Source organism: Poromitra crassiceps, assembly GCF_964638095.1.
Source record: "Poromitra crassiceps genome assembly, chromosome: 2".
Classification (NCBI taxonomy): Eukaryota; Metazoa; Chordata; class Actinopteri; order Beryciformes; family Melamphaidae; genus Poromitra; species Poromitra crassiceps.
The window spans coordinates 89,558,138-89,571,282 of record NC_139624.1 but is presented as its reverse complement, the minus strand read 5'-3'; the positions used below and the strand labels follow the sequence as shown (position 1 = coordinate 89,571,282).

Below are 13,145 nucleotides of genomic sequence, written 5' to 3'. Positions count from 1 at the left end.
ATCCCACCTATTCAAACTGGCCTATTCAGTGTAATCACAGCCCCTCTTTTTAGGTGTCTTCCCCATCTTTTGTCTCTTAACTATGCTGGAGTTTGTTGTTTTTATTTGTCGGTCTATGATTTTATATGCACAACTGTTTTTTATATGCAATGTAAGGCGCCTCCAAATACAAGTATTATTATTATTATTATGATCATTATTATACTGCTCATATAATGTTCCCCAAAATGTTTTTGCCAATGTCTTATCACCTTAAGTCCAATATGATTTTAAAAGATAAAAAAAAAAAAAAAAAGTACTGCATCATCACAATCACAATGTTTATTTATTGGTAACAGAACAGTCTTGATTCAGTCTTTAAATACTGATCTGTAAACTTAAACATAACACACTAGTAAAAGCAGTCTAAAACACTGCATGGCTCTCTCGCTCTCTCTTCATCAGTGCACACTTTTGTTGATCCTTACAATCGCTCCAAAGTCTCAATCACAGCTATTATGTATCTTATTCACGTAAATGTAAATGTAATTTATTACTCATTATTACTCTTTTCAAAAGTAATATTTACTTAATACTCCCTGCCAACAGTAATTGGTTACACTACTCGTTATTTCACTTTTCCGTTACACCCCACAAAAAATGCGTCCTTTCTCCTCAAACTTTGCATGTAGCAGGTTTTTTCTGCAGCCTATACAGGCTACATGAAAAGCACACCTGGCTCAAACTGACGACGAGACAATCTTTGAAACAACTTCGGTTCGGCTATTTAATAAAGCACTTAAGACCAAAGTCAAATCTGTAAGGCTCAGACAGATTTTTACTTCAGTGCGATCAAAGGAACCATAACTGATTTAATGAGTCATTGGCAGGTCACTGTACCGGCCGTGTGTACTTGCATGACTCAATCTTTGATACACGCATTAGGCTACTGGCAGGATCGACCAGGTAGCCTCTTCCCTTTGGCAGGCAGGACTGAATGCTCCATCACCCGCACGGAGCATGCATCTGGGCCCCGCCGTGGACCCCTCCCGGGCCAATGGCTACCAAGGAAGGTGGAGCAAGGCTTAGTGATAGGGGGGTCCGAAGCGGGGGAGGGGACGGTGAGGGACCCTGCAACGGGCTCCATGCTAAGACACCTGGGGCAGACGGGCGTGTCGGTCTCGCGACTAGCAGGTCGGCGACCGAGGCACCTGGAGACCTCCACACATGCCCTCCGTGCCAGAGAGGCGAAACTACAAGCCGGAGGAATCGTCTGCCTCCATCACGTTTGCTAATCACTCTAACAAATGTAAGATTGTAACAAGTTTTTTGGGGGGAGTAACTGTAATATTATTACTGACATTTTATTAGTAGTTTGTTACACTACTTGTTACTGGGCTATTACTGTATTACTGTATTACTGTTAACGTGTTACTAGCAAGTCGTTACCGCCCAACACTGATATTCATAATACTATATTCATATTCTCTCAACTCTTCCTCAACTTTCTGTTTAACTAGACAACCTTATAATGCATACACTTATCTCTGACCTCTGCGGCCGTTTTTTATATTCTTGCCTTTCCTGTTCCGGTTCTCTCTGCTCTCTACATTTTCCATTCGCTGCATCAGCAGCAGGTGTGACAGCCCTATCGCTATGGCAGAGAATGTCATTCACCGCACATCAGATCCCTCAGAAGAAGCCAAGAAAGTGGTTTGGTTCCGGAGGGTCAGATGAAGGCGGCTTCTCAGGGCCTGACCGGGCCTTTTGCTGCAGCGTCCTCCTGCACTAACGTTTCGAGTGCTCTGGGACACTGGCGTCCAGGAGACTCCACGTCGCTCGCGTCTTGGCTGGGGGTCACCGGCATTTGACATTTGACCTTTTAAGTACCTTTAGGGCACTTGCAGGAAAGGCCACGCTTCGTCAAGTGGGGGCCGGGGCAGCGGGAGTTACCTCTTGTTGGAGGAACGAACTTGGTGTCTCATCCAGCCTGTCGGGGCTGGAGAAAAGAGAGGTGGAGAGAGAACAATGGGGAAAAGAATTAGAGGATTATTCCCCTGTCCTTGCTGTACTTTTACTTTGAAATTCTGCACCAGTGTGAAGGTTTCCCCCTGTCCTTGCTGTACTTTTAGTTTGAAATTCTGCACCAGTGTGAAGGTTGGAGACTCACAGCGTGGTTGTCCTGGTTGTCTTGGGTTACTGGCGCTGCTGCCAAAGGAGGACTGGAAGTTATGGATGGTCTCTTGAAGGATCTGCCTTTCTCGGCCCTGAAGACAACCGACGCTTACGCTCATTAGACACCAGCAAAAAAGAAGGGAAATGTTGCCAACGTTTATGAGCAACAGTAGCTTCTCACTATTAATGTCCAGCTTTGCTCAAAACAATACTGCCCATCTCCATTGGCATTTATTATATCATCATGTTATACACAGTGGTTCCCAAACTTTTTCTGTCAGCACCCCCTTTTATGATACAGTTGGAACACCCCCCCCCCACACACACACACTGTTGCCTACCGTCAAGGTGTGTTCACACCGACCTATTAAAGTTTTTCGCTGGCATTGAGTTTACATACAAAGTCAATGCAAACGAGCGATTGAGCGTATATTCGCCTGGGAGAAAAATCGATGGGCGTCCAAACGACAGAGACAGAGCGATAGGGCGAAAATTCGCTCGTCGCCGCCCGAGATGAAATATCCCAACTCGAGTGAAATTTCGCTGCCATCAGTCGCTCGCTGTTCAACGCTGATTGGCTGCCGTGTGAGAGTGAGTCAAGGATCACACTGGCTTGGAACAAACCGCTGGTTTATTGTGTGGCAACAAACCGCATTGACAGCTGATTGACAGGCTGACACCTGACATGAAGTGAAGTCTGTACTACCGGTATAGAGCTCGCGTTAGGAGCACGCTGATAGGCTTAGCTTGTAAACAACTACGGTGGCTCGTAGTGGACAAACATCATGACATTATAACGTTATAGCCCCCAGATGTCCGTCAATTCGTGTGCCTGTTGACGAGCGATTTAAACACAGCGACAGAGCGATTCCAAAGGGTTGAATCGAGCGACAGAGCGAAAAATAAATATCTCTGTGTGAACACAGCTTTAGTTGTGAATTAATGATTAATTGCACTATGATATATAAACTCTCTAGCCTGGTAAACCATCCTGATCATGTGAACTCAACTTTCTCACAGAATGTGAGTTCATGTGATCAGGATGCTTTTAACCAGGCTATAAACGCTCAGTTGTTCAGTGAAAAGAATAAATAAAATCAACTTGCAAAAAGATTTGATAGTATGCAGTAGATTGTTTTCTGACATGATTCTTGCAAACATTCTTGAATATATTTTCACATTTAAAGTGAAATGAACTTCAAATGTTTACACTGAATAGTGCAGCAACTTAGATATGCCCACTTTTAACAGCAGGACACTAAAAGACCCCAACGTGGGAAATTACCGATTGGGAAGCACAGCGGGAGAAAAGGGAGTAGTGGCAGGTACTGTATGTGCCAGCCCCCCCGCCCCCTGTCAATCCTCTGTTTGGTTGGTTTTAAATTCATTCACAGAACTGCAATTGTATGAAGGGCCTAAAGTAGTTTTACGAAAAGCTTTACTGAAAGCAGAAATTGGATTCAATCCAACTGCTGTGCATATCCATAGATAGCTGTGTCTGTGAAACCAAATGCACCTTCCCAGCGTTGAGCTCCGATATGGCAGCCAAGATCTGCTGCCTGGGTCCGTCTGTTTTAATGCCCAGCTCCTTCAGGTCTCCATCTGTTAGAGTCAGGAACGCCTCCATGTCCACCTGGAGACGGGAGGAGGAGGGGGGAGTGATGAATGAACCATCACAGCCAACGAGCACACTGATGATGGGAGACAGATTTTAGCCCTACTGTCTAGGGTTAGGGTTATTAAACTGTCCATTAAAAAAAAGATTGTGCAGGTAGAGACAGGAAACCCTGATGGGCTAATTTGAGGTCTCTTACTGTACCTAAGAACAAACAAATTTCAACAACAATTTCATCAAAGCATACAAATCATAGTGATCCTAGGATGACATTTTCTCTCATATTGAGAACGCAAAACTCACAGAATAATATAAACTGCCCGATTTGTGTGGAATACCGCTCTGACAGAGAAGAAAGCATACCTCCTGCTCTTCAAATATGGGCTGGTATTTCTCCAGCGACAGCTTCTTCAGGATACTGGACAGCTCATCTGGGAGAAGAGAAGAAAAAGACAATATCTGATCTGAGGAGCTACAGCTTGTTATGAAATGTGTGGTGAGTGTGAGCTATGGAGAAAATACATTGACTCTAGAAGCAGTAACTTGAAGAGTAATAAGGGCTGACGGGAAAAGCTGAGTGGGCAAGTATGTTTGTAGGCAGACTTGGCTTGTGTGAACTATTATGGATGATTATATGGCTTTCTTCATGTTATTTTATCAAGAAAAACTCAAGACAATGTCTTAAACTAGAAGGACCGCACCGCGGATTTATGCCTCCGCCATTAGTTAATTCTTAAAGTCGAGCTGAACCCATTCGTCACGTGCGTCTGAGTCCGTTTCAGACTGAAAACATAATTTGTCTGACAAAACAAACGTGGTGACAAGTTGAGAGGCGGGACATAGTATCATGTCGATGATTTTATTTGACAATTCTCGGGACTGGATTGGGCTTTGGCCAATCCTGGCGTGTTCCGCCTCCAAATCGAGTGGGATTCAGCGTGTTGTGGCGCTTCCCTCGGGAAGAGCCTGCTGACTGACGCGAGGTTAGTGGCTGAGTGAAGCTCAGCGAGCTGCAGGCAGCCAGCTGCCTTCGTGTTGCCAAGCGGAGAGTGCAGCACGTCAGCCGGGAATCTCCGAGGGGCAACCCCTGATGACCAGGCTCTCTGGGAGGCGGAGAGGCGCGCGCCATTGCATTAAATAATATTCCTGGAATGCGACTTTTAACGAGCCAGTTACATTTCTTTGCATTCTTAGACATTACCGTTTGATTTAGTTTGCATAATTGCTCAAGTTAGTAGTTAGTTTATGGGCTAGAAATTCTGCCAGATGACAGGCACTAGGCGCCATTTTCCCCTTCATTTGGAAGAGAAAATTATCCTGAAATGAAGATTTGATTGACAGCTGCCATGTCGTGATATGATTGGTTGAAATGGGGTAGAAATTTAATAGTACTAGGTGACGTCAGCAAACTGTAAATTACTGTTATCAATGAAATCTTGAAAAATGAACTTTTGATGTGAAAAAGTGTGAAAAACGAAAGAAATTCGATTTTTGTGATTTTTTTGGCATACATTATTAAATAGGTGCACTGCATACCCAGGTATTTGAACTAAAAGAAAAGAAAAGTCATTTTTGGGTTCAGCTCGACTTTAAGTCCAAATCGCCATTTGAGGCAAATTGGAAGAAATTCCGTCAAGGCGCTCCTGAGATGTTGCGTTAAAGAGCTTGGAAATTGGGTGTGTGAGGTCACAGTGACCTTGAACTTTGACCTTTAACCATCAAAATTTAATCAGTTCATCCTTGAGTCCAAGTTAATGTTTGAGGCAAATTTGATCAAACTCCGTCAAGGCATTCCTGAGATATTGCGTTAACAAGGTTGAAAATGGCGTTCGAGAGGTCACAGTGACCTTGGCCTTTGACCACCAAAATCGAATCAGTTTATCCTTGAGTCCAAGTCGATGTTTGAGGCAAATTTGATTAAATTCCATCAAGGCACTCCTGAGATATCGCGTTAACAAACTTGAAAATGGCATTTGAGAGGTCATAGTGACCTTGACCTTTGACCACAAAAATCTAATCAGATCATCCTTGAGTCTAGGTCGATGTTCGAGGCAAATTTGATGAAATTCCGTCAAGGCGTTCCTCAGATATCGCGCTAACGAACATCGGACGGACGGACAACCTGGATCCATAATGCCTCCGGCCTGGTTATCGCCGGCGGAGGCATAAAAAGGAAAAGACAGAGAACATACAGTAACTAAGAAGGGGGGGGACAGTAACAAGGGTCATGCTGTCAGTAATGTTGCCTTCCATTTGTATTGGGAACTAGGAATATCCAAGTTGAGTCACACCCGAGTCTGACTCACTGGAGGCTGCGGGAATAAGCTCTGCCATTGGCTCCGACCATTTCAGTCGGAGCAAAGGGAAATCCCTTTCTGCTGCAAGTCCGCTCTCAAATGCCTCCGTCGCTGTGAAACAACAACACTAGCTAGCAAGCTAGCAACCTACCTGCTGAAAATGGCACGTTTTGACGAAGATGTGGATTGTGCAATAAAGCAGGCCTGCCTTCTGTGGATGGTTGTAAAGATGACATAGCCTTTTTTCCCGCTATACCAGAGTAAGTGTAAGAGGAGCCAGACTCTCTCCTGGAAACAGAGATAGTCTGGCAAGCGAGACTACACCCGAGTTGACCGCGTTCCATTAAAACAGTGGGGAAACCAGCCAGGGTTAGCTCTAGCCAGGTTAGCCATTATTAGCAATAACAATCGATAACAATGGATTGTGCGGTATTTTGTGCAAACAAACACCGTAGCAACATACCCACCAATAGAAGTTAGACAGTACTGTGTGTCCAACTGTACAACTACTGTGTGTACAACTGTACAACTACAATGAGACACAAATAAGACAGACATGCTATAAACAGTGTATTACTACAGCTTTCACTACTATTGAAGCGCGAAGAGTCCATCTTGGATTTTGAGGTCGGGGCTGGTGAGGCTCCCTCAAGATCGGGTTAGGAAATCCAAGGTCAGGTGACGTCACAAAGGGCATTCCTGACCTTTGACCTTGCAAATTCCTACTTCCCAATACAAATGGAATGCACCATAAATGTTCCTCTGTTCTCTCAGTACAGAACAAGGCTTTCAGTTCAAACCTGAATCCAGTTGGCTCTCACCTTCATCGGTGATGGTCCCGCTGCTGGAGCCCCCGCTGCTCTTGGAGCGAGGGTGGGAGGAGGCTGAGGACAGAGAGTCCCCTGGTCCGGCAGGGGGCTTGGGCGTTGGGGAAGGAGACGGGGTGAGGGTGGGCGAGGTGCTCTTGGAGGTGGAGGAGTTCCCCGACTGAGGTCGCTTCTTCAGCTCCATCTTCTGCAAGGAGGGGGACGGTGTATAGAATCAGCGCACTCACATAAAAAAGGTATTTTTTTTTCTAACAAATCTCTGGGCCTGTTTTGATGTTAAGCCTCATTAATAATGGTTCATGCCATGTTTAAAACACGGAGAGATGCTGAGATGAGATGTGCGGCCAAAACCTTACTCAAAACAGGAAACATGCATGCCAAATGTCTCCTACGACTCAGCACTATCTCCTTAGCACTTGCCATGTTATGTTTACTTTAGATCAGTGGTCCTCAAAGTGAGGTCCAGGAACCCCCAGGGGTCCTTGAGGGGCTTCCAGGGGATCCCCAGCAAAAAAGGGGAATCATTTATTTTCACTATAATTCCATCCATAAGTCACTGACAGAATCTATTACTATTTTGGTTATGGGTTTCATACACTTTCTGTAACTAGAACGACTGCACCACGGATTTATGCCTCCGCCATTAGTTCATTCTTGAGTCCAAATGGCCATTTGAGGCAAATTGGAAGAAATTCCGTCAAGGCATTCCTGAGATCTCACATTAACGAGCATGAAACAAGTGGTCGTGATGTCACAGTAACCTTGAACTTTGACCACCAAAATCGAATCAGTTCATCCTTGAGTCCAAGTGGCGTTTGAGGCAAATTCGAAGAAATTCCATCAAGACATTCCTGAGATATCCCGTTAACAAGCTTGAAAATGGCATTCGAGAGGTCACAGTGACCTTGACCTTTGATAACCAAATTGGAATCAGTTCATCCTTGCGTCCAACTCGATGTTTGAGCCAAATCAGAAGAAATTCCATCAAGCCGTTCTTGAGATATCGCGAACTTGGGACCTTGAACTTTGACCAACAAAATGTAATCAGTTCATCCTTGAGGCCAAGTTAATGTTTGAGGCAAATTTGATGAAATTCCGTCAAGGCATTCCTGTGATATGGCGAGGTCACAGTTGGAGAGGTCACAGTGACCTTGACCTTTGACCACCAAAATGTAATCCGTTCATCCTTGCGCCCAAGTCGACGTTTGAGCCAAATTGGAAGAAATTCCATCAAGCCGTTCTTGAGATATCGCTTTAACGAACATCGGACGGACGGACGTACGGACGGCCAACCCGGATCCATAATGCGTCCGGCCTGGCTATCGCCGGCGGAGGCATAATAAAACATCTAAAAGCAGATGGGGGGACCCTGAGACAAAATCTTATCAAAAGTGGGTCCGTGGTCTAATTTGTATCAGTTGTGGGGTCCTTGAAGTGAAACATTTTGTGAACTGCTCTAGGTAAACTCATGCTTTCAATACAAATACAAATGTGTTGGTAGTAACTCCATTTCTACTGTCTGAACTTGCTGCCAGATATTTTATACAATTATAACAATCGTGCCAAAGAGGAAAGGGGACACAAACCCGTCTAGAATGGCTTTCGGGGGTGACCAGGCTGGGGTGGGAGTGGATGTCGGGGAGGCTGATGTCAGGCAGCGGCAGGCTGGACACTGAGGCAGGCAACTGGGCTTGGCTCTGGGTCTGGCTGGGCTGCTTCTCTGGAGCCTGGGCCTTCACATCCATGAGGCCCGCTGCCCTCTTCCTCTGGGCTGCTATCTGGGACAGAACACTGTCTGCACTGCCCCCTGGTGGTGCGAAGAGGGAAACACAGCCATACAGTTACTAGAGGCACACAGTGTAGAAATACACGTAGGGTGAAGCCATTAAAACTATTTTTTTTAACCACTCCACAGATTTCATGTTAACAAACTATAGTTTGGCAAGTCGGTTAGGTAGGACATCTACTTTGTGCATGACACAAGCCATTTTTCCAACAATTGTTTACAGACACAGAAAACAGCTTGGGAAATTCCAGAAAATGATGTCATGGCTTTAGAAGCTTCTGATAGGCTAATGGACATCATTTGAGACACTTGCATGTGCACCTGTGGAAGGGTTAGGGCAAACAAACAATATAACATTTTCTGTAGCGGATTGTAGGTTTTTGGGGTGTCAGCCGGAGTTTAGTCTGACAATGTTGTGCACACCGGATAGTTAGTTAGGTTAAGTTAGTTAGGTTAAGTACATAGATAAGTGCCTGGGTAGCAAGCAGATGGCGGTATTTGACAATTTAGCAGCTAAATCATAGATTATTGAAAGATATTCCATATTCCAGACTGAAATGCCATAACAAAAGTGGAGTATTGGCCAGAATGACATGAACATTTGAACACTTATTCAGCGGGTATCTTGCATGTTGCGTTCAGGTGCACTGTAAAAAAATAAAATAAATAAAATAAAAATCAATTCCATCGCGGCCCACACAGAATGTGATACTCATCACTGGGTTAGGGTTTAGGGTTAAAAATGACCAACCTAAGTGTATGTAAACTTCCAACTTCAACTGTATATAGTCAATCTAACTCTCCATAATTAGTCAATATATTATATGTTCCTGTGTGAATGAATGAGCCAGTGCATAGTGTATCTGTGTACAGGCACCTGAGCGGTTGTGAGAGTCCCGGTTGAGCCCTGCCACCCCATTGGAGCCTCCAGAGGAGTGGGGGGAGTGGTAGTGGCCGGAGTTGGAGGGGGAGGAGGAGGAGGGCCCCTTAGGGATGCTGGGAAACTTAATGGACCTGCTCACCACGCGGCTGATAGACGTCTGATGGAACAGGACGGAGAGGAAGACCACTGACGGCATAAATTATGTTGAAGTTTTTCACCAAAACCAACCCGGGAAATCCCCCCACATGTCACATGTCTCTGTCACACACACTCACGATATCGGAGTTTCCGCTGCTGTTGAGCTTCCTCTGCGGGGGCATGGGCAGACGGGGTGCTTCGCTCTTGCCCTCCCTGAGGAGGCGCGAGCGGTCTGAGTTCCACGGCTCGAAGTTGGACGGAGGCAGGAAGGGAGGGATCACCGCCTTCAGCTTGTCGTTGGGCAGCCGGGTCAGGGGAGCACCGTTTCTCAGCTTGAGGGGATGGAGAAAGCCATGAATACTACTATTATACTACGGTAATAATAACGATCATCTTTATTTATACAGCACAATTGAAAACATAAAGCATTTAGCTATAGTGTGGAACCTTTACATATAACAGAAAATCTGTTACATTCAAGCCACTGCAAAACGAGTTCCCACAATGCTGATGAAGCCTATCACCACTAAATAATCTCACAGTATTGCACAGTAGACTGGACTTTAGATAATCTCACAGTATTTCACAGTAGACTGGACTTTAGATAATCTCACTGTATTTCACAGTAGACTGGATTTTAGATAATCTCACTGTATTTCACAGTAGACTGGACTTTAGATAATCTCACTGTATTTCACAGTAGACTGGACTTCAGATAATCTCACAGTATTTCACAGTAGACTGGACTTTAGATAATCTCACTGTATTTCACAGTAGACTGGACTTTAGATAATCTCACTGTATTTCACATTAGACTGGACTTCAGATAATCTCACAGAATTTCACAGTAGACTGGACTTTAGATAATCTCACTGTATTTCACAGTAGACTGGACTTTAGATAATCTCACAGTATTTCACAGGAGACTGGACTTTAGATAATCTCACTGTATTTCACAGTAGACTGGATTTTAGATAATCTCACTGTATTTCACAGTAGACTGGACTTTAGATAATCTCTCTGTATTTCACAGACTGGACTTTAGATAATTTCTCTGTATTTTGCAGTAGACTGGACTTTAGATAACCTCTCTGTATTTCGCAGTAGACTGGATTTGAGATAATCTCACTGTATTTCACAGTAGACTGGATTTTAGATAATCTCACAGTTTTTCACAGTAGACTGGACTTTAGATCATCTCACTGTATTTCACAGACTGGACTTTAGATAATCTCACTGTATTTCACAGTAGACTGGACTTTAGATAATCTCACTGTATTTCACAGTAGACTGGACTTTAGATAATCTCACTGTATTTCACAGTAGACTGGACTTTAGATAATCTCTCTGTATTTCGCCGTAGACTGGACTTTAGATCATCTCACTGTATTTCACAGACTGGACTTTAGATAATCTCACTGTATTTCACAGTAGACTGGACTTTAGATAATCTCACTGTATTTCACAGTAGACTGGACTTTAGATAATCTCTCTGTATTTCAATAGACTGGACTTTAGATCATCTCACTGTATTTCACAGTAGACTGGACTTTAGATAATCTCACTGTATTTCACAGTAGACTGGACTTTAGATAATCTCTCTGTATTTCAATAGACTGGACTTTAGATAATCTCACTGTATTTCACAGTAGACTGGACTTTAGATAATCTCTCTGTATTTCAATAGACTGGACTGTCAGCGGCGACATTCCCGCGCTGGACTGGAGCATGCGCACCAGAGAATTCCGCCAACAGAGCCGGCTAACTCCGTCTGCTAATTTGAATGTGGATAAAAGATAATTAAATGATGCGGCTCTTCTAGACTTTCCAAATGTTATCGGAGTGAATGGATCAAATTCTGACGTGAAACAAGTCATTTCACTGAGGCAGTGTGATGTTCAAAACTTTATCCACAGTTTACAGCAACAAGAAAAAACAGCAGCGTCCAAGTAGGCTATGGCGGCTTGCTGCATTCACGTGCTCCTCGGACTGTTCCATTTCCCGAGTTATAAAGTCTTCTTCAGACTTCGGTGTGTTCATGAGCTTTTAAATCGTAATGTGGAAACAACATGGACGCTACAAAGAAGATGTGTTGTATTTTATTGCTCAGACAGAGCGTTTAAACAACACGTTGATAACTGTTTCCAGTTATTGCGTGACCATAAAGAGCAAAGGAAATGGTCGGGAAGTCGTTTTTCTCACACCACATGAATGTTCTGCACTATAGCTTTAAAAATAAAAAATAAAACAAGCGTGTATAATATGCATTGCAGTCAAATGTAAATAAAGGCAGGTTTTTCTACATACAGCAGTGAGACACAGACAATACAACACCGTTGACAGCAGTTCCTATACAATGACTCATTGTAATCACAAAAAACACGGTTGCTTGAAGGAGGATACAGTGAAACATGCTCCAGCCAAACATTCCTACCATTGTGGTTATTAGAAAGTCCTCCTTCTCTGAGCCTGTCCTGCCAAGACCTGGAAAAAGGATCAAATGACATCCCAAGGTTTTATTCTCAGCTATTAATACAGATTTCTGCCTTTTAAAGATTAACAATGGACTGCAGTATTTGAGCTGTAAAAATGGGCTAGATCTACAGTATATTATCAACATGACTCACCGGTATCTTTGGTCTTGACAGCCCAGGCAGTGCTGATGTCATTTCCTCCCACAGCAGGGGCAGGTGACCCGTTGGCCCCATTAGCCGTCTTCCTGTCCGCCTTCATTGTGGCGTCCAAGGGAGCTTCGGCATCGTCGGGAAATGGAGCCAGGCGATTGGACGAAAGGCCGTGCCTCAGAGTGTGGGTCAACTTCAGCCGCCGGAAGCGATTGGACATCCTGTTCCACCAGGACTGGAGAGAGTCAAATATACTTTATGAGTGTTGTAGCAGAGGTATAGTGTCTGCTAAGTGGCTGGAAATGTAAACCAACAACTGTTATACCACTTTGAGACCAATAACCAGGGTCAGGTCAGGTCAGGGTTACTTGACCCATGTTCAACCCTTCTTTTGTCAATTCACACCAGTCAACACTCATGACAACTCAGATAGTACCCGGGTCAACCCGGGAGAGATCCATAACAATTAACTCAGGCTGGAAATGGGCGGGGCAGACAACACATGGCATGTCATGTTCCATATTCAACATTTGACTTGAATTGATGGGCCCAGCACCCCTGTTTGTTTGGGCTTGATGTAACTGTCTGACCCGGGGAGTACCGCAGCATGGCCTGTTTGTTTGGGCTTGATGTAACTGTCTGACCCGGGGAATACCGCAGCATGGCCTGTTTGTTTGGGCTTGATGTAACTGTCTGACCCAGGGAGTACCGCAGCATGGCCTGTTTGTTTGGGCTTGATGTAACTGTCTGACCCGGGGAATACCGCAGTATGGCCTGTTTGTTTGGGCTTGATGTAACTGTCTGACCCGGGGAGTACCGCA

The 13,145-nt window shown here is 44.4% G+C and overlaps 1 protein-coding gene across 1 annotated transcript in view; it reads right to left on the bottom strand.

Moving 5' to 3' along the window:
- Nucleotides 1-376: 376 nt before the first annotated feature.
- anks6 (ankyrin repeat and sterile alpha motif domain containing 6) overlaps nt 377-13,145 on the bottom strand; it is a gene marked incomplete at its 5' end in the record, with an annotated part of 29,628 nt that continues 16,859 nt past the window's right edge. The window contains 10 exons of the mRNA XM_083658910.1: nt 377-1,978; nt 2,150-2,246; nt 3,671-3,787; nt 4,133-4,200; nt 6,888-7,080; nt 8,480-8,700; nt 9,557-9,719; nt 9,838-10,032; nt 12,135-12,184; nt 12,328-12,559. Coding sequence (XP_083515036.1) covers nt 1,929-1,978; nt 2,150-2,246; nt 3,671-3,787; nt 4,133-4,200; nt 6,888-7,080; nt 8,480-8,700; nt 9,557-9,719; nt 9,838-10,032; nt 12,135-12,184; nt 12,328-12,559 — 1,386 coding nt within the window. The 3' untranslated portion in view covers nt 377-1,928. The remainder of the gene's footprint in view (nt 1,979-2,149; nt 2,247-3,670; nt 3,788-4,132; nt 4,201-6,887; nt 7,081-8,479; nt 8,701-9,556; nt 9,720-9,837; nt 10,033-12,134; nt 12,185-12,327; nt 12,560-13,145) is intronic.